Source organism: Malaya genurostris, chromosome 1 (genome assembly GCF_030247185.1).
Source record: "Malaya genurostris strain Urasoe2022 chromosome 1, Malgen_1.1, whole genome shotgun sequence".
Taxonomy (NCBI): Eukaryota; Metazoa; Arthropoda; class Insecta; order Diptera; family Culicidae; genus Malaya; species Malaya genurostris.
Window position 1 is genome coordinate 3,128,620 of NC_080570.1, and position 20,352 is coordinate 3,148,971.

At 41.0% G+C, this 20,352-nt stretch overlaps 3 protein-coding genes across 3 annotated transcripts; 1 reads left to right on the forward strand and 2 right to left on the reverse strand.

The window, feature by feature from the left end:
• LOC131429922 (uncharacterized) lies at positions 1-8,453 on the reverse strand. The gene is made up of 4 exons (XM_058594446.1): positions 8,261-8,453; positions 3,765-4,326; positions 3,184-3,704; positions 1-3,129 (listed from the first exon to the last, which is right to left on the reverse strand). Exons 1-4 carry the CDS (start codon positions 8,340-8,342, stop codon positions 44-46), a joined length of 4,251 nt encoding a protein of 1,416 aa, XP_058450429.1. The 5' UTR covers positions 8,343-8,453; the 3' UTR covers positions 1-43.
• Positions 8,454-8,587: 134 nt separating this feature from the next.
• LOC131429927 (TELO2-interacting protein 1 homolog) lies at positions 8,588-18,962 on the forward strand. The gene is made up of 4 exons (XM_058594459.1): positions 8,588-8,829; positions 8,892-9,734; positions 9,789-11,486; positions 18,611-18,962. The coding sequence occupies exons 1-4, from the start codon at positions 8,627-8,629 to the stop codon at positions 18,897-18,899; spliced, it is 3,033 nt and encodes a 1,010-aa protein (XP_058450442.1). The 5' UTR covers positions 8,588-8,626; the 3' UTR covers positions 18,900-18,962.
• On the reverse strand, positions 18,935-20,193 carry LOC131429935 (serine palmitoyltransferase small subunit A). The gene is made up of 2 exons (XM_058594471.1): positions 19,611-20,193; positions 18,935-19,528 (listed from the first exon to the last, which is right to left on the reverse strand). The coding sequence occupies exons 1-2, from the start codon at positions 19,708-19,710 to the stop codon at positions 19,353-19,355; spliced, it is 276 nt and encodes a 91-aa protein (XP_058450454.1). The 5' UTR covers positions 19,711-20,193; the 3' UTR covers positions 18,935-19,352.
• Positions 20,194-20,352: the final 159 nt, after the last annotated feature.

Genomic DNA, 20,352 nt, shown 5'->3' on the forward strand with positions numbered 1-20,352 from the left:
TCAATAACGCATTCCCTAACAATTTACGTAAACTTCCCAAATTTTATCGCTTTCGGCTGGCCGTCGCTGCTGAAGTTGGCCGAGGAAGCGTCGCTCGCAGAGAAGAAGTGGAAGCCGTTGTTCGCACTGACGGACCGCTTGCTCCCGTCGATGGCAATGGAATTGGATGGGGAGGTCGTTTCACCGGAATGGGCGTGGCCGATCCTGCTCTAGGTTTCGGTACCTGCACACCAGGTGGAGGAGCAAGTGAACCTGAGGCTGAGGTTGGTCTTTTTGGTTTGATTGCTGTTGAAGTTGTAGGACCCGAAGGCTTTTTCGCAGTTCCTGCGGGTCTGGCTGGTGTTCGGGCAGGTGTTTTTGGTGCCATTCCAGCTGTTGGTCGCGATGGAGTTTTTAAAGCGGTTTTCGATGGAGTTTTCAAATGAGGTTTCCCTGGCGCCCGGGCAGAAGGTTTTAAAGCTGGTTTCTTTGGTAACGGATGATGTGCAATTGGACCAAGCCAGGCAAAGTCTGTGTCTTCCTCGGTTTGTTGTACTTGTGAAACTATATCAGCCATAGATTCGTGAGCATTTGTGATCAGCTGCGTTATGCGTTGACTGGCTGCAATAGCCGCTGCATCCGATGCATTATCCTGAATGGTAAGGCTTGCATTCAGAAGAGCTTCTTGCTGTTGTTGCGCTCTGGCCATCAGATTCATCATTTCCTGTTTCACTTCGTCTCGGAATACCACGCGTCTAGGAGATGGTACCGGTTGTTCGCGTTTCGGCGTGAATGTTCTTCGGATTAAGCTCGGCGTGAAAGGTAACGGACGACGCACGGGTTTAGAGAAGAATGCCGTTGTAGCAGCTCCTTCGTCTTCCATTAGTAAATCATCTAGTGTCATTTCTTCGTCGGCTAATATTTCTTCCCTTTCATCTTGCCATTCCAGTCGGAACGGTTCATATTCCGGTATTACCATAGGTTCTTCGTCATGCACATCTATTAGGATATCTTCTTCGACTGGTTGCCTTGAAGCCAAACGAAGCATTTTCAGACGAGATTCAATTGCAGCTCGTTTGGGTCCTTCTACTCGAGGTTTAACTTCAGGAACTTCGGGTTCTATAGCTACCATCTGATCGAGTACCTCTGCCAATCCCTCCACGACGGCATTGCTCTTCTCCAGCAGCTCATCGTTTTCAGACGACGCGGAAACATTCGCAACCGCTACAGTTTCTGCCTGCAGTGATCGTTCCAACTCTTCAACTACACCATTAACCAATGCACTGGCTTCCAATACAATATCCACCAAAGGACCCGATTCTTCAAAACTGTCTTCCACCAATGCATCCGGTTCCAGACTACCTTCGAGTAGCGATTCATGAAAACTAATCTCCTGCAATGCTTGTTGGAAGTTACGCAAATTGGTTTGAAGATGTTCGGCTGCGGCGGATCCAGAAACACCTCCTTCGGCGATGACCTCCTTCACCGACTGATCCAGTGCTTCCACCATACGATCCAGCTTAGCACCTGTTGGACTGCCACCGAAGATATCTTCGATGTCCTCATCTTCAATAATTCCAAGAGAGGATTCGTCCATGTCCTGCGCGGTATACTCCCAAGCTTGTGTAAGATCATGCAAACGATTCGATATATTCATGAGTTCCCTCACGGATTTATTGCTTTGGTCTGCCGCTTGTTGGACAATTTGTTCATCCACCGTTGCAGCTACGTCCTTCAATAACTGTGCTCCTTCGATGGTCGATTCAACAATTCCCGAAAGATCCTGTAGCTGAAGCCCAAGCGGACTAAAGTGGACTACATTTTCTTCTATATCAAGATCTTCTTTCGCTTCCATATCAACTTCAACGCGTGGTGGAGTTTTCGGAGTTGTCGGAACGATTCCTTTCATCTGTCGAATATGTTCAATACGAGATCGAATGCCGGACACTGCTTCACTATCAGCAGCTTTTTTCATTTCAGGTGAAGTCGACATTTCCGACAATGCAACGCTCAATTCCTGTAAGCAATCACGGCTTTCCTCCAGAGCTTCACTTCCTTTGCTAAACTCCATAAGCATGTTATCCACGGAACGGGTTCGTGGAAGCTGCTTGATGTTGGCAATAATTTCGTGATGTGCCTCCACTTGCTGATCAATTTGTTCCATAATCAGTGCGATTCTTGCCGGTGTTCCACCCGTAATAAGATCCATCATTGCAGCTACCTTTGTAGGAGTTTTCGGACTTATGTAGGGTACGTCTCCACTGATGTCCAACAGTCTGTCGTCTGCTACTCGAGAAGGTGCCTTCGGAGGTGTGCGTTTCTGTGGAGTTTTCGGAGAAACTGTTTGGAGTGTTTGAGGACTAACAACTCCTATAGTCTCACGGTAGGCTCTACGAGCTTGTTCTAGTTTGCTTACGGCATCTTGAGGAGATCTAACAGGTGTTCTACGGGGGCTGATTCGTTGGGGAATCGCAAGAGGGCTACCCCAGTCCAATGAATCATCTTCAAACTCCATCTCAGCATCAGCTAGGAATTCGGCATCTTCAGCTTGATCTTCATACACCGTTGAAGACGGCGGAAGTAATTGGCTCGGTTCTTCCAAAATTGATGAAGCTGGTGGAAGGCGATGACTTCTTTCCGCGACAATTGGTGAGGATTGACCGGTCGGAGCAGGAATGTCTTGTGTTCGATAGGCGCTTTGTTCGGCCCAATAGAGCTGAGTTTGTTCTTCAATTATATCGTAAGATGCATCACCTTCCAGAGCCAGGAATTCATCGGTATCATCCAACAGTATTGGCGTGTACGAATCGTCCAACACTCCTTGCCGAACAATTCCCGGAGTTGTAGCTGTTGTTGCCCGCGCAGAAAGTTGTGCTGTAACCATTGTTGTCTCGTCTGGTTGCGAAAAGACGAGTGCTCGTGGTTTAGCATCTTTTGTCGAGTAGAACCGCTGCATGAGCAGTCGTGTTCTTGGATCAGCTCCCTCCAGCAGTTTGGTGCGCCGTTGTGTTTCACGAATTTCCTCGTACACCTCAGGAGTTCTTATGCGAGGTCTCTCCTCGCTACGAATCTGTTGAAGATCCTCCGTTATCGGATGGTGTTCGATAATGTCCAGAACTTGAGTACGACCAGAGCCTTGCGATGGTGACCCTGAAAAGTATTTGTTGAGAATCGTATGTTCATTGGAAGTGATTTATAAGTTACATGTTGACTTTAACAATTTTGCTTTTGAATATTTGAACTCTTCAGAAGGATCAACCCCGAAGTCTTCTTGCTCGTACACCATTCCCTTGGTTGAAACGCCAGGAATAAACAAAGGTGGAGTGGGCGGAGCACTGGGATCTCGTGTATATCTTAGTGGAGAAGTGTAGTACATTAAATCCAGTTCGGACGGTTCTTCTGCTGCTGGTTGTTGCCTCCGTTGTAGTCTTCCTGGTGTTTTAACGCCGGGTTTTCTAGAAGCAGCAGTCGGTGGTTTAATACCTGGTTTGGGAGCACCGGGGTTCTGGACACTTTTCGGTTTCGTGGCAGCTCCTGGTTTCCGTTTCGGGGTACCAGTCGCGGCAGCAGACGCTGCACCTGCTTTGAAAGCTTTCGCAACCGATGGGTCCGATACCGGAGGTTTTTTCGGTGAAGGCTTTTCCCAACTGTCATCTAGAACTTCTGGTTCGGGTTCGGGTGCAGCGGCAACTCCTAGCCGTTTCTGCAAGCGCTTGGACATTTTCCTGTAGTGGAGAGTTTTTTGGGTTTTAGCATTTTGTCGCAGAATATTTTTAAATAGTTACCCTTTCTTAGCTGTTTCTGAAAAAGCAGCAAAATTTTCATCTCGTATCTGAATTTTCTTTTTACCGGATTTGTCCAAGGTTATCTTCATTCGTGACTTTTCCGCTCGAAGCACTCGTTCGACGCCAGCATTCAGCTCGCGCATTGTTGACCGGGTGGGACCGAGCAAAGGCCGCGGTATCCGTGATTGATGAATACGTTGGAACTCGTAAATAGGCTCCAGCGCACATACGTAGTAGAAATGAACACCAAATTTCGGTATCTCCTGAGCGACGGCAAACTCGGTCATCATCGAGTTTCCGGTGAGAGCAAACTGTACCAAAGGAGGCGGTGGAGTCTGTGCCAGGTCTTCCACAATCAACTGCTGAATATCAGCCGGTTGGTATTCCTGTGGAAACACTTCCAGTGCACTGCCAGCGACGGGTTGTTGCTTGAACGGACCAACGATGCGCTGTTGCTGCAATGTGATCAGCAACAGTGTCATGTAGTGATTGCGTAGTTCCGCATCGTTCGGCGATTTACAAGCCGCCAACTTCCGGAGCCATTGGGCGGCTAGAACCTTATCTTTGAGTTGGGAAAGGGGAAGCAAAATGTTAGAAATGTTGAAGGTTGACGCGTTGAGTCCATTAAGTGACCTCAGATCGCAAGTAACTTTACAGTCATAGATATTCATACGGCTATTTTTCTCTATCGTTACACTCTTTGAGATATTCAGAATAATTAGTGATCCATTCTTCATGAGAAAGGAAAATGGCCCTTAGCCGCCATAATGAGGATCATGTTTCCGAAAAAAAAACTATTCTAGGACATTCAGAGAGGCTTAGAGTGGTTTCTACGGTTGATTATCGTATAAAATATTTTTCCAGAGGAGTCGTATTTGATAGGAAAAACCGGTTTCAATCCACCTAATGATGCGATGTTACCTTTCTCATATTACTTACATTTTCATAAATAACACAAGGATTCTGTTAAAAAAAATTATTGCAAACTTTAATTAAACATTAGAAACTTTATTTCTATATAAACTAACATAACCCTTTAAACTTGCAAACAATTATGAACACACTTCACTATCTAGTTGCGGAAACGGTAGTCGAGTCCAAATTATCAATAGCAATCTATTTCCTTTGAGTCTAATTTTGTGAAAATCGGGTCAGTCGGCTCTGTGAGACGTTGGAAAAATTTTTACCACTATTTCCGGTACTTCAGAATCGGGAACTAGAAACCGGTATGGCTAAAGTTGGTTTGTTTATCAAGCAACTAACATAGCTCACAAATTGAAACCGATTTGAGCCAAATTTAGAAGAGCAAAACAGTATATTACTGTCATTGGCACTGGCACGATATTACTGCACTTTCGGGATGTAACTTTTTTTTGTCTCTGCAAATAAACTTCAAACGATTGAAATTCCTTTATACTCACAGACGATTTCCCGTAAAGTGGCTATGATTTGTGTCAACTTCAGTACCGTGTTAAACGAAAGTCACACAACGGTAACAGACATTCGTACTTGAACTGTGATTCTGTTTTCTTCAACACGGTCGAAAACTCGTGCTTATGTGTGTTCCATGCCGATGGACTCGCTTGTGTTTTCAAACCCGAGCATCGGTGTCGATTTTCGCACGCTGTGTGCTTCGTTCGTAGAAGCGGTGTTGTGTTTTCTTCTTCCGTACCAGCGCATGTACGCTTTATATGAAGGTTTGAAATTTTTAACACTCATAATCCTCTAATTTCGGAACCGGAGGTCGAACCGGGATGAAATTCGGGAAGACCTCATAAGACCTATCATTTGAAACTAATTTTGCGAAAATTGGTCAAGCCATCGCTGAGGATAGTGAGTTTGATTCAAGCAGTTTGGGAACAATATTCCCGGTGCTTCCGGAAACGAAAGCCAATTTATTGGCCGTCAACTGATAAGACTTATCCAATCGATAAGTTTGAGTCAAGTTTTTAATTATATTTTCGTGTTTTGCATCACTGCTCTCTGCATAATTGTTTAAAATTTTCAGAAGTGCTTTACTAAAGTCACTGTATAGAGTTTCTACGTGGTTACCGGAATCCCTGGCATTCAGAGTGAAAGTGGTAAATTCTAGAAGATTTGCTGTCGTTGAACGATCCCATGCTGTTTGTTTTATATTACATTTTTCCGTTGTTGGAAAAGTTTTTCGTTCACATTTTTTTTCAAATAATGTAGGAATGCTTGAAATAATGGCTATTCCACGGTAGCTTCAGATATCAGATTTCGAGCCTGATTTGAATATTGGTACAAGAAAAGATGATTTCCATGTTTAAGGAAAAATACATTTTTTGTGGTAAATTGAAAAAAAAGAAATGTCCACTTCTTTGTCGACATTTCCTTCTACATTTAATACATTTTGCACTGACTGAACAGAAATTATGAACCTTTCCCGATATTGAGCTTTATTCCAAACATGTTCAAATTTTTTATGTTTGGGAGTAATAATTTCATCAGAAGTAAAGCAAGAGTTAATGGTAATAAGAGCACCACCTCCAGATTTTTTTCGACAAAGAGATAAATTACGGTCTTCTAACTTCTTCGCTTTTGACGTTCTCATTCCAGCCACTTTCGGTTCCAAGAGTTATGTGGACAGAGGTTATTAAATTTAATGATTTTTTTCATTTTTTCTGGACTTCTCACGCGATTGAGATTTTGGCAATAGACCAAAATTTCATACACATTCTGTTTGCATAGTGAAGAAGTTTTTGAGAATTAATGATTACCTACACATGGGGCCATGAGACCTGTCATTTGAACCTAAGTTTGTTAAAATCTGTCACGCCATCGCTAAGGAAAGTGAGGAAGTAATTTTTACACTAATCACCCTGTAATTCCGGAACTCGGATCGAAATAAAGTACAGGAACTTAGTATAGGACAATTATATCTTTCTTTTAAATCTAAGTTATATCTTTCTTTTAAATCCAAGTTTGTGAAAATCGTTTCAGCCATCTCTAAAAAAAAGTTAGTGCACTTAGTGTTAGAAACTCGATTTCGTCGAGCTGAGTCGAATGGTAAATAACACAAGGGGTCTCCGAGGATCCCTTCGGAAGTCATGTTTCCCAGCAATTCTATCACTTTTCTATAGAGAAATGCAAAAAGACCGCGCCGATTTTAAGTCTATAAATTTTGACGAATGTCTGCGAAAATCTTGATTTTCAAAAGTCTGCAAAAAACATGTCTGCAGCTTATTTTAGAAATCTGTAGGTTTAACAACAAATCTGCAGACCTGGCATCTCTGTAGCAGACCCTGTCAGCTTGGAGCGACCTCAATCTTCAGTTCAGCAACGCCATCGCACGGCGTCTCATTCAACATGTCATGTCAATTGTATGGGTGCGCAGCCCTGCTATTTTGGCGCGTACGAATTTGACATTTCTCTCCCCTACTTCTATGTATGAGATTCGATGCGGACTCACCTGAGGGCGACATGCTCGCAAAAAAGGATGTTGCCAATTATTTGTTCGGGAAATGTGAGAGCTGGATATCTTGTTAATATGATGTCTTTGTCTGTAGTTAAATAAAACAATTTTCCAGCCCGGCAGCGCTGACACTATACCGATTTTTGAACTCGATTTCTACTTATTGGACGATTTCGAACCATTTGTTCCGAGTTTATTTGAACAAAACTGAGAAATCTGGCATTTCATATGCAGAAAATCTGGTGAAATCTACAACATCTGGCAAAAGATCTGGTTTGTAAGAGTGTATATCAAAATGAGACAAATCTGGCAAATGTCAGATAAATCTGGCAGCTCTTCTCTGGAGATAAATCTGGCAGCTCTGCTCTTGTTGGAATGGTGAACAGTTCGATAGTCCCACGACAAAAGGGCCTAACTGCAAATGAGAGCCTCTCTTTGTTTACTTTTTCTTTTGATTATTACGGAGCCATTATTGCAAATTCTCTAAAGTTTCCAATATAAATCGAAAGATTGTAGTTTTACCTTGAATGTTTTGCGAAGAGTATAGCGTCAAATATAAAATCAATTCGGTAAATCGTAGAAGAATAAGAAAACAAAGAGAGAGGGGACGAGTATAGCGTGATGGGATAGTCGATGCCTTTCACGCAGCCCGCCTGGGTTCGATTCCCAACCCCGCACATAGGGTCAGAGAGATTTTCTGGTCCGAAGAGGTGAATGACCTAAGATGTTAAAGCCTCTATAATTGAAACAAAAAAAAAAAAAAAAAAAAAACAAAGAGAAACTGTCATTTGCAGTTAGGCCCTTTTGTTGTGGGACGGTCGAGTTTAATTTTTTACATTTTCATCAATCCGATGAATACAAACACTATCATAAGTATTGTCAGTACTTACAAAAGTGATACAAAGATATGACTGGCAAAAGTGTAAAAAATAAAAATAATTTGAAATCGAAACATGTTGAATTGTTAAAAATGAAAATTTACAGTTTATTACCCGTTTTATAAAAGAACGGCATGATTCAATGGGCTGGTATGGGAAAGGAAAAAAATACGTTCACCTACCCTCATCCTTCAATTCCAGAATCAGAATTTTGGCCATCCGGTAGAACATTTGAAAATTTTCTTCATAATTTATTGAATCCATTTTCGTATGGAATATATTCCGAATCAAATAACCGAAAAAAAAACACGCGTTGGAAAATTGCGACCGTCACAAAATAAAACTTTTATCAAATTGTTCTGCCGAAAAAAAAAAACAATGTTTGCTTCGATTTCAGTGTATTATATCAAAGACGAACCCGCGACTGCATTGGTAGCTATCATGCCCACCGGTGTTCAGCGGGTACGGTTGAAACAATGCGAATGGGGAGCCAAAACAAATTGAGTAATGGCATTGCAGAACATCAACAGTGTTAGCTTTCCAGGAAAATGTTCAATTTTCTTCACGCGGATATTGGTTTGATTCAAGATTTGAAACAGTTGGTTGAAAAAAACAACGTACAGGATGGAAACATCGAAGGCATTCGGAAGTTTCACGAACAGCTACTGCAAACGAAACCCGACACGATGCAGCTGCTGCAAGGAAATTACCTAAACTTGCTCATTTCTCTGCTGGACAACGTGACCGGCAAGTAAGTATTTTGTTCAATTGACGGGATCGGAAAGGATTAATGGTTTGATAAAAATTTGTCAGCAATCAGAAAGAATCGGCAACCGTCATAGTGGAGTGCATCGGTACAATTCTACAGGGCAGTAAATTGCGGGACGCCGTGGCTCTGAAAACGGTGCTGGTAGTACTGATGCAGCAAATCTACGACCTCAAAAGTAACCAGCTGATTCAAGGTCTTTCCGAAGAGTACAAGTTAGCGATTTTGAAAGGGCTAACCAATGCCTGCCGGAACATTCAATCCGATCTGGTGGAGGAGGTGTACGTCCGGAATAACATAAACCTGCTCTCGCAGGTTCTGATCATTTGTGTCGGTGTCCTCGCGACCGAACGATTCCGAAAGCTTCGATTTCAAGCCATATACTGCATTCTGGCCACAATGCAAATTCACGATGATTCCGATTGGGAGGATTCGGTTTTGAGGCATCATGTTGCGGAGTTGTTGTTTATCATTCTTCCGAAACTGCTGTCTTCGCTGGTTTCGGTTATCAACGGTGACCGTAAACAGGGTACGGCCGTTATTCGGATGGCGATTAAAGCACTGGGAAGAGTGATTTGTTTGATATTTGAAGACTACGAAAAACGAGAAGCAGAGGAAAATATCGCAACCGAAAAGTTTGCCAAACTTGCGATCAAGTTGAACCGATCGGATCGGACCGAATCCAACGTGTTGGGAATGGGTTTGCGAGATTCAGCTGCTAAGGCGAATTATTTTAATAACACAACCAGAAGCCGTGAATGGTTGCTAGCGGCGGACAAGAAAGTACACGGAGTCTTGGGACTGATAACGCATCTGAGAGGAGTGGAGGAAGATGCGTTTCGACAAGAGTACGCTAGAATGAATGCCGAGCTTTTGATCCGATGTGTTCCGTAAGTATTCAAGCAAATATTTATTGTTTTAAGTTAATTTTTCTTTTTTAACAGCAACATGCCTCTCTGTTCAATCACAATATTGGAATCTCTGCTGGCACTGTGTCAGGACGAATCGAAGAATATTCGTGACTTTTGTGAGGGAGGTTTGACGGCGTACGCCAGTCGCCGCAGTATCATTTTCGGTTCGGCTAGGATCGATGAACTGTTCTACGATTCGTTGAAACCGATATCGCGGAGTATTTACCGAGCGGAAGAAACCGATCAAGTGGCCCAGTTCGCCTTGTTGAAAGGTTACATAAAATTTCTTCCCGATCACCAGCTAAACGTGATTCTGTCCAATCAGGAAACACTCAACCAGTTGGTTCTGATGTTGCTTGCTGGAGCAGAGCTAGCCCAATCGGATGAATTGGTACGCCGGGAGTACGTGTCCTACTGTTTCCAGTATGCTTTGAAAGCGTCTGATTTGGAGCGGAAGCAACCGGAATCCCGATGGATTGTTTTACGAAACTTTCAGGGATCGAGCAGAAGTCAAACGGCGTTTCTTGATATGCTTCATAATTTCAAAGATCGTCCGGAAAGTCTCGCCACGATTTTGAACTACATTGTGGAAGATTTGTTCACCACCAAGTTGAACGCACACGGCTATTTGTTCATTCTTTCTGAACTGATCTTCCCAGATGTCGACAGTCCGTCTCTTCTAAATATTTTCCAGAACGTTTTCACGGAAATCCTTCATAGCTACCATTGGGATCTGGAACTGGAAGAAACCCTCCACGTTTCGGATTTGAAATTCAATGTACTGCACATCTGTTTGGCACTGCGAGCTGTTGACCGGTTCTGTCGGTTGTTCAGCAAGGACATGCCCAGTTGGCAGTTGTATGACGTACTTCGAAACGTCCTCCCACTAACCGGATGCAACCTAAACTGTCTGAATGAATCAGCCGAACTTGCCCTGGACAATATTGCCGCCAGTGTTGGGCTAAGTTCGATTCATGAATTGATTTCCCGCAATCTGGATTACATTTCACAGTACATTCAACGGTGTTTGAAAAGAACGGATAATTTTTCGGCAGGAGTTCACATGCTCCAATCGGTGCTGCGTTACGTCCCGTACGAAACGTCCGCCGTGTTGGAATCCACAGTCAGCCCGATCGTGATGAACATCCTGGATGATCACGACCAGCGAACTGGAGCCGGTCGAATTCTTTGTTTGCGAATGTTGCAGATCTTCATACGGGCGATTCGTTTTCGCTATCGAACGACCGAGAAGAGTAACGACGACGATGGTCTTAAGAATTCACGCGAAAAGCTGGCGGAAAAAATGGATCAATTGAAAAAGGAAGTCCAGAACAAGCTTCCCATAGATGAGGAAGCGACTATTGAAGAACTTCCAGCAGACGGGGACGACGCTGGTGAAGAAGAACCAATGGAACCAGACGATACCAATCAAACTGACGAGCGAAAACTTCCTTCGCATATTGCCATGACAATCAAAATACTGACGGTAAATTTTAAATATCTCGGCTCGGGAGTGCTGGAGGAGAAAATCATTGCACTGCAGACACTGAACGAAGGCATTCATCTGCTGGGGGATCACGAAAACCAGCTGCTTCCGATGGTGCATCAGATTTGGTTCAATTTTGCCGAACGGTTCGCGGATCCAAGTCCGGTGGTGGTCAGTTGTGCCTTCGATCTACTCGTCAGTTTGGCCCGGCTTGCGAAGGACTTCATCCGGAAGCGAACGTTGGAGTAAGTTTTTTTTCGGTCATTTTACGTTTCATCTTCGACTCATCAGTGCATTAGCAGTTCATTTTCAACTGCCATGCCACTCAGTGGTTCAACATAAACCGCCAAGCAAACGTAAAATTATCTCTACTTGAGACACTTAAGCTGATGCTAATGCCCTGTCATGTCAGGGTGACAAGTCGATTGCCGGTTTCGATTTCCCGGTGCACGAGATAAAAATGATCGGCTTTTAGAACAATGTTCAAATCGCCTGTTCAGTTTTTTTTATATATTCCTTTCATTCAAGTTTTAAACAGAAATCTCGTACCGGCCTATCATACTAGTTGAGAATTTAAGTATTTTTCGAGAATCTCGATTTATAAAAAGGAAATATTAATTATGACAAGTGCACATAACAAAGGCAAAGAGCCTTTCTTTCCCATAGAGAAATGTTATGCAATAACTGTGAAAACCAATTTTTGAACCAGGGTTCACAAAAAAAAATCCTATGCAAAATTTGAGCTAAATCGGTTCTGGGTAAGTGGTGCCGTCCATCGGTCATAGTTTGATAATTTCCGATCTTGAAAAATCACCAGAAATTTCCAAAATGTAATTTTCGAACCCAAATAAATGTCTTAGAATTGCTCTGTGATTTAAAATTTTTAGATTTCGTAAAACTCAAAACTTTTCTAAGGCTCAAACAGTTGATTAAAAACAAAAAAAAAATTTTTGAAAATTCCGAAATCGGATTTTTTAAAATCTAGTGTCATCTAAAAAAAAAGCTGGGACTTTTGGCATAGAAAAATTTCAATTTCAGAAACAATCAATTTTTTTCAAGATTTGACAAGATCTCGACGTTTCAGACAATTTCAATCGATTTCGGAAATTTTACCTACAAACCCTCACCCTTTTGGTAGTTTTTCAAGATCGAGAATTTTCAAATTTTGACCGCCAGATGACACCACTTGCTATGCGATTCAGTTCAAAATTTTCCGTAGGAACTTTTTTGAGGTGCTTAAACTTTTTAGCACTGCCGCTTTACGAAATTAGAGAACTGACAGTACCACAATGCATTCCATATTTGTTTTGTCTGTTACTTCGCATCTAAGTCTATTCGACTATTTTAGCGGGAATCGAGGTAACAGTAGGATCAAAACAAGAAAAGAATGCAGCATTTCGTTCCAAAAACCAACACATGTTATTCAGACGTCATGATTTTGTTCCATAATGCTCTCAAGTGCAGCTATCACACAAAATTTGATCAATCTTGATAATATAAAAGATTTGTGGCTACTAGACACGCAACTAAAGAGAGGAGAGGGAGTTTCTGAGTAGTCCTGACCCCACCCTAAATCAAACAACTTCATACATTACTATTTAAACATTATTTTTAATACATATAAAACTTAAAACAAAAGATTTTCGCATGCCTACTCAGGACTAAAAAGACGAACGCGAGCGCACCGCGGAAGCTTGTTTGGCTATGCTGATGCAGGTTCGTTTGGACTTTTGAGGTCGATTGATAACTGTTGCCGACTGGGAGGCTCAATGGGTCGGAAAGGTCATGACGTCGGTTTTCTGGGATTGTCATGGTATACTTTTCATGAACTACCTTATAAAACGAAAATAAAACCACCGACAGTAAGTGTTAGTGTGCATTATTGGAGCGATTGAATACCGAAAAAATCGACAATATACCGGTAGATAAAAGTACCATGGCAAAAATCACCGATCTAGAATTCCAATCCACTTTATTCATCGGATTTGGCTTCCCTCGAGCTATCACGATCTCCATGTGCTTCTTTCTTCCATTATTTTGGAGTTTTCGACCGCTACTTCCGGAACCTGAGATCGGCAACCGCCGAAGTAAGTTTGTATGACAATCAACTAATATGCAATACAAATTGAAGTATTTTTGAGGAAGGTTAAGAAGACCTTTTCTGTTCTTCGTGAGTTAAAACTAGGGAGCCACCTCAAACCACTCATTTTCATGTTATTTATGAATAATTTTTGCAGTGAATTCTAAAAAAAATATAGGCCCATCTTCGCAAGTCTTGTGGGTTGTGGGGCTCTACAAATAAACATTGAGAGGGTTCATACATTTTTTGCTGCAGAAGGCCATGCAGTTCTGGTACTTATCAAACGCGCGTGTCATGTGGACTTCGCGAAGTGAACGTGCTGAGTTTCTTGTCTGTGGGAAATGTCGATTCATTATTTTGTTTTGCAAAAAAAAGTGCTGCTGAATTCCATCTTATTCTTGTTGAAGCTTAATCAAAATACGTTCTATTGGTCACGACTTGTCAACGTTGGATTAAACGGTAATCAAGTCAACCCGAAAAAAATTTAAAATGGCATATTGCAAGAATTTTTGAATACCCAATACGAAGACAATACCCAAATTTAAAAACACATGGCGTAGAGGTTAAATATTAATTGCAAAGCCAATTCTGACCGTCCACTCTTCAAGGGAAAGATTCAAAAGGTGGGAAAATGGGTTCCTCATAAACTGAATGACGGACCCCGGAAAAGTTAAGCGAATTCTTTTTTTCACGGTATGAAACACAGGTGCGTCCAAATCGTGACAAAATATGAGAAATGAATTTATTTTGAGAAACCCAAGTACAAAAAAACGTGGGTCGATCCTGGCCCACCATCAAGGTCAACTGGAATCGCTTCGTAAAGAAAACGATGCTGTGCATTTGGTGGGATAAAAATGGCGTATTGTACTATGATTAAAAGTTCATAGTATTAGGGGAAACTGTAAATATTATTCATTACCGACAGCAAATGATGAAATTTAACCAATAATTGCTGAAGAAAAACGACCAGAATGCTCCACAATAACAATCAGAATTGAGCAATCCGGTTCAAAAGAGCTAGTATTTCCAGAAAAATAAGTGAACAATAGTTCTTCATTAAATAATGATAGTTCTCCATTCTTTTCAAAAGAAATCAAATTCTTCGAGAGAGTGAACACGGTAAACGCTTATTTTGGAACGGTCGCAGATTCTAGGAATATGGTAAAAGCTGCATACACTCGCGATCTTTAAAAAAGTACTAAAAAAGTAGAGAGAATGATTACTGGTACAAATACATGGCAAAAAGTACTCGCTGTTTTAGAATTCGTTTACTACAAAACTTAATGTATGGCTCTCATTTTTTTCGGAGGAACTAGTACTTTTGGTAGAATTGTTAAGTATATCAGAAATATTTCTATCTCGGATATGAACTGCACCAGTTGCTGGGAGGACCAACCCTCGTTCAAACGGCCAAGGTCGGGCGGTTACGGTGGGCCGGGCATGTTGTTAGAATGTCGGAGAACAACCCGGTTAAAATGATCCTCGATAATGATCCGACTGATATAAGAAGAAGAGGCGCGCAGCGGGCAAGATTATGCGATTTTTTTTGCGAAACAGACGAAGTTTGTTATGGTAATTTGCCAAGTATAACCAGAGCATCACTGGATCGCTGAGTTCTAATAAATGCTAGTATATATTTCTCTAGACACACAACTTTTTATATTGTATCGATTCTATCGCTATATTGATGATCATAGACTGGTCTTCGAGTGCATAGCTGCAAATCCCTTGACAGATTATGAGTTTTCTAGAGATTTGAATAAACGCTAATCGTATCGCAGACAGATCCTGGCTCCATTTTTCAGGGCAATGTCTAAATCTAATTTTTTTATGCCAAATGTGTTAGAATGGCATGAAACATCGAGACCTCGTGCCATCTCAAAAAAAATTGAAAAAAAATTTACTTAGTGACTTTGAGATTTATGAAATCGAACATTTTTTTAATGCAAAATGTCAGAATTGGCTGAAATTGCTTCAAGAAATACAGATGTTTTCCATAACCAGTTTCACACGGTCTCAAATAAAAAAAGGCGACTAGGTAATGTCAGAGTCAAAACTGGAGGACGTTAATAAGAATAAAACTGATATGCTTCTTTCTCACTTTTGAATATCAATAATAGTGCGTATTAGTTGATAGATTGTGTGAATTTTGCAACTTTTATTGCTTCGCATCCGGAATTATAACGGTGTATCTATTTTAATATATTCCTTTCATACAGTTAAATAACAAGAAACAAATACCGTTTTCTTTAGTAGATTTAGATATTCTGGGAATATTTTGAAGGTTCTAAAAGGACCGATTTGCGGAATTTATCCAATGTTTACAACTCGGCGTGAATACGTCTTACCTTTTCAAATATTTGACCTATGGGTGAGTGATAAGTTTTTAATAGTGAATATCTCTTGTTATATCTAACGCATCAACATAACTTTTTCTCCACGTCTTCGGAAATATGATCAGTAATTTGTGATATAATTTTCAGTTGTGCGAGATAACTACAAATAATTCGAAAAAAGAAGTAAAAATTTGATGTTTCAATCATTATAGCCTGCGTAGTTATTGACCCGTTCAATTCAGACCAGAATCCAGGTCCAGAGTCTAAGATCAAATTTTCGTTTTTCATTTCCAGAATCCAGATCTGAATTTCAGTTCCTCATCCCGAATGTAAAACCAGAACCGAGTTCCAGAATTCCGGAACTGAATCCGAGTTTTAAATCTTGATTCTGAGCCCGGATTCGGGAACCAAAAACTGAAACTGAGAACTTGATTCTAGACTTGGACTGTCGAGCTTAATTTAAGAAATAAATACTAGCCTTGTATCGGAATTTTGAAACTGAATTCTAGAACTGAAATTGAGGTTCAGACCAGAATTCAACTGAAAAATTGAGATTCTTCAGTTCTCAAGTTCAATTCTAGCACTGGGTTCTGAGATTTGGTTCCAGAAATCAAGGTTCAGAATTCAGATTCTTTAACAATCCATTTTATTCGTATTCACGTCATCCGGTTATGTCCCTGACATTACCCACCCGCCACCAATTATAAATCTATATCAGAACCAAAATTTTCTCGATCTGGATTCCGAACCTGAATTTTTTATATGAATTCTGAGCCTGTCCCAGATTTAGTTCCAAAATTTCGTGCTGGTTCAGAAGTTTTGGTTCTGATGTAGATATATAAATGATGGCGGGCTGCATTCTAGAACTCAATTCCAGATTGTTGAACTGATCACTAAACCTGAACCTGAATTTATAAATGTATTTCATGAAACTGAACTCATTTTCAGAATCCATGGTCCGAATTTAGTTCTAGTACTAAATTTTTAACTTGAATTCCTGAACCTTAACAAAGAAACTAAATTCTTAAATCTAGCTCCAGAATCCATGTTCCAGTATTTAGGTTCTGAATTCAGCAATTAATTTCTGAAACTAAATTCAGGAATGAAATTCTGGCTCAGAAGTCAGTTCTAAAATTCAGATTCAGAGTTCAGATCTGAATTTTGTTCATGAATTCTGAGGTTGAAATCCTAATTCTTGATTCGAATCCCGGACAAAAAACACTTCCAAAATCTTCCATTTCCAGAATTAGGAATCAGGATTCAGTTCTAGAGTCATAGTTTTTGATTTTGAACCTGTAATCTAGAACTTAATCCTGAAACAGAAGTCTAAATTCTAAATCTGAAAATTAAGTTCCCTCCTACTGGTTGGAGGCGACTGCTCGCCACGACATCCGAAATGGTAATGAAAGCTGCGACCTTAGTGTTTGAGGTTTTATACCACGCAGAAGGTTTGTTGTTACTGATGTTGGTGAAAGATCCTCACCACGACGTCCAGTTCTGTCTAGCGCACTGGAAGAAATGAACGATTTTCGATCAAAGTTTACCTTTTATACTCGTCCAGTGAAACAACGGAACTGATATGTGCCTGAATACCTCGAAACCGTTGGTTGTTTCCGAAAGTTTTAATTGTTTCCGAAAATTTTAATTTTTGAGTTATTTATGGTTATCTCACACATCACAAATTGCTAATCACATATCTGATAGCATGGTGAATTATGTTGTTGCGGTTAATACAACTCGAGATGATTACGATTAAGTTCTACCCATTTTTTCATAGGGCGAATTTTGAAAAGGCCCTCCAAGGTGAAGTAAGACATATTAACATCAAAAAAATTGAAAATGCCGAATTGCAAGGTTTGTCGAACAAAGATAATACCCCAAGTGAAAAATGAATTGTGCAAAGGTAAAACATTGGTTGCCAAGGGAAAGATTCGGAAGGTGAGAAAATGAGTTTCTCATAGCGACTTTTTGATTTCTCGTTTTAAAACAAGGGATTTTTTGCTTCGGAATGAGTCAAAAGATGAGAAATAAATTTATTTTGAGGAGCCCAAGTGCAAAAAATCATGAGTCGACGCTGGCTTACCATCGACATCAACTGCAAAACCGAATCGCTGTGAATTTGGTGGGAAGAAAATTGTGTACTGGGCTATGAGCTTTTCACATCCGGGGGACTGTAAATACTACTCATTACGGACGGCAAATGATGAAATCGAATCATGAATTGCTGAAGAAAAACGACCAGAATGCTCCACAATACATAAGAATCAGAAATGGGCAATCCGAATTGCGAACGGTTCAGAAGAACTAGTTCTAGAAGAACAAGTGAACAAAAGTCCTTTATTTAGTAATGATAGTTCTCCATTCTATTCCATAGAAATCAAACTCTTTGTGAGGAATGCTTATTTTGGAACGGTCGCATATGGTAAAAGCTGCAAACATTCGCGATCTTTGAAAAAGTACTCGACAGAGAATGATTATTGGTACAAATACATGCCATAAAGTACTCACAATTATTGAATTTGTTTACTACAAAATATAATATATGGCTCTCTTTTTCGGAGGAATTAGTTATTTTGGTAGAATTAGCAAGTTCTGAATAGTTTTTTATATTTCTAATAAGAGTGTCAATGTGTCAAAACACAGCGAAACCGGTCAGAAACATCTTTATCTCGGACTTTCGTCCCACCCGCCACACTCCTCAGAGTTGGCCCCTTCCGTCTATCATTTGCTTTCATCCATATCTCGCTGAGCAGCACTTCACTAGTTATGATGCAAAATGGCTTCTCGAGTAGAAAAAGTGCCTAACTTACGAAGACAATTACTTTCAATGAGAAATCCCCCCATCTTTCAAGAAATCTCGCAAACTGGTAAACTGACAATGCACCGATGAGTCGAAGACGAAACCTAACAAAATATGACACCTAATTAAATCCATTTTTTTTCTATTTCGCAGTGACGTCCTACCGCGACTGAATGCATTTATGCGTAGCAACATCGGAGCCGACTTCAGTGCCCTGCAGACGTTCAAACTGCAGCGGAAGATACTCGTGCACATACCGGAGCTGGTGAAATGGCTGAAACTGAACGAACGTCAGCTGAATCAGGTCCTAAGCGTAACGAAGTTATACCTGGTGGCGCGTTCGGAACGCAGGGAGCTACAGCAGCTGGCGGCCAGTTGTTTCGATCGGCTTGCCGCCGAATACGATGCCGGAGCGGTTTTCGTCAAACTCACCGACGAGTGAAGTGAAGTTTCTTTCCACATTAAAAATCCTGATCGTTTATTGTAAAAATAGTGTGTGTGTATTTCAAGGATTCAGAAAATATGCATAAACTTGAAAGATAAAAAAAATTGTTGTGTGTTATTGCGTTTTTAAAAAACGCCGATTCTTTGTTCAACTAGTAACACTTCGTTAATAGAATAAAGTGCGAAGATGTAATTCCAAAGTACCTGAAATATCTAAGCACTAAAAACAGCCCTCAATTCCATAACTTGTTTGAAAACTACTGCAGTTACAAGCGAAGGTTTTAAACGTTAATTGTAAAGTATACGTCTTAAAAAGAATGCTATTTTCCCCCCTCCCCAGTTAAATGTGATGTCTTTCGTGAATCAAACTTACATCTCTAACCCGAAATTCCCCAGTCAGCTTTCGACGGGCTGCAGTCCAATTCCGGGATTCACTAGCCGAGATCCGAGATCAGTTGATGCTAAAGTCCATTGTCTGCTGGTGATGGTGATGATGATTATGATCCATCCTGTCCAGAGTTAACTGTTCCGCCGGCATGAAGGCACTAATCAGTCGCCGGGTGTAACTCGGCAGATACACGTAACTGGAGAATGCCAGCAGGGCGAGAATGCTGAAGATGACACCGTCTTCGGAAGGCCGAGAATGAAAGAGATTTTTTTCAATGATGCACTGATGTAAGGAAATTTGCCCCTTCGGTTCGATAGTTACTGATAAATTTTTTCTCCCACGGGTCCAGCATGTAGATGCAGGTATTCAACTCGTACAGCAGGTAAACCGAAGAAATCGATTTCCTAATTGAACTGAACATTTTGGTGATCGGACAGAGTAAAAATACTGAGATTTACTGCAACAGTGGAGGTAAGAAGTACGACTCAAGCGCGAAAAAAGGAGTGAACGATTCCGATGTTATGCGCCAACCAATCACCGGTTTCGGTATTCGATAAGATATCAACCTGGAAAGCACCTTTTTTTGTAATTACTAATCACATTGACTCACGAAAAACGGCTGCATCGGAACCCACAAACGACTGCGATCGAAGTAAGTGAAAAAAAAACAATTGCACAATCTCTCCGTCGTCAGTGATATGATGATTGATAACAGAAAGGCGAACCAAAAAACTGTCCTACAGAACACCGATAACTTTTACTACTCGTGCACAGGAAGGTTGATTGTTTTTAAACGACTGCTGACTGCGTATAATTTCATGAATCGAAAGATACGCATTCATTGAAGGCTATTAGGCTCGAAGAAAGAAAGAACACAACACGAATGATGCAAACAAAACAAAACGAGGATAACTGCGACGCGATATTTTTCACTGGGTTCGCTCCGGTAAAAAACTGATGTGCACGTTGCTAGGAAACTACACAGTTTGAAGTGTTTGTTACCGAGTAAACCCATTGTGTTTATGCCCCGTTTACACTTCTGCTGGCTGCCAGCATGCTGGTG

Excerpts from the sequence above, each read along its gene's own strand:
- LOC131429922 (XM_058594446.1), bottom strand. The coding sequence starts at position 8,342 with ATGGATTCAATAAATTATGAAGAAAATTTTCAAATGTTCTACCGGATG. Across the intron at positions 4,327-8,260 it reads TCTGGAATTGAAGGATGAGG|ATAAGGTTCTAGCCGCCCAA; the intron begins GTAGGTGAACGT and ends CCCAACTCAAAG. Across the intron at positions 3,130-3,183 it reads AAAATTGTTAAAGTCAACAT|GGTCACCATCGCAAGGCTCT; the intron begins GTAACTTATAAA and ends AATACTTTTCAG.
- LOC131429927 (XM_058594459.1), top strand. The coding sequence starts at position 8,627 with ATGTTCAATTTTCTTCACGCGGATATTGGTTTGATTCAAGATTTGAAA. Across the intron at positions 8,830-8,891 it reads CTGGACAACGTGACCGGCAA|CAATCAGAAAGAATCGGCAA; the intron begins GTAAGTATTTTG and ends AAAATTTGTCAG. Across the intron at positions 11,487-18,610 it reads ATCCGGAAGCGAACGTTGGA|TGACGTCCTACCGCGACTGA; the intron begins GTAAGTTTTTTT and ends TCTATTTCGCAG.
- LOC131429935 (XM_058594471.1), bottom strand. The coding sequence starts at position 19,710 with ATGTTCAGTTCAATTAGGAAATCGATTTCTTCGGTTTACCTGCTGTAC. Across the intron at positions 19,529-19,610 it reads GTGGGAGAAAAAATTTATCA|ACGGTGTCATCTTCAGCATT; the intron begins GTAACTATCGAA and ends GGCCTTCCGAAG.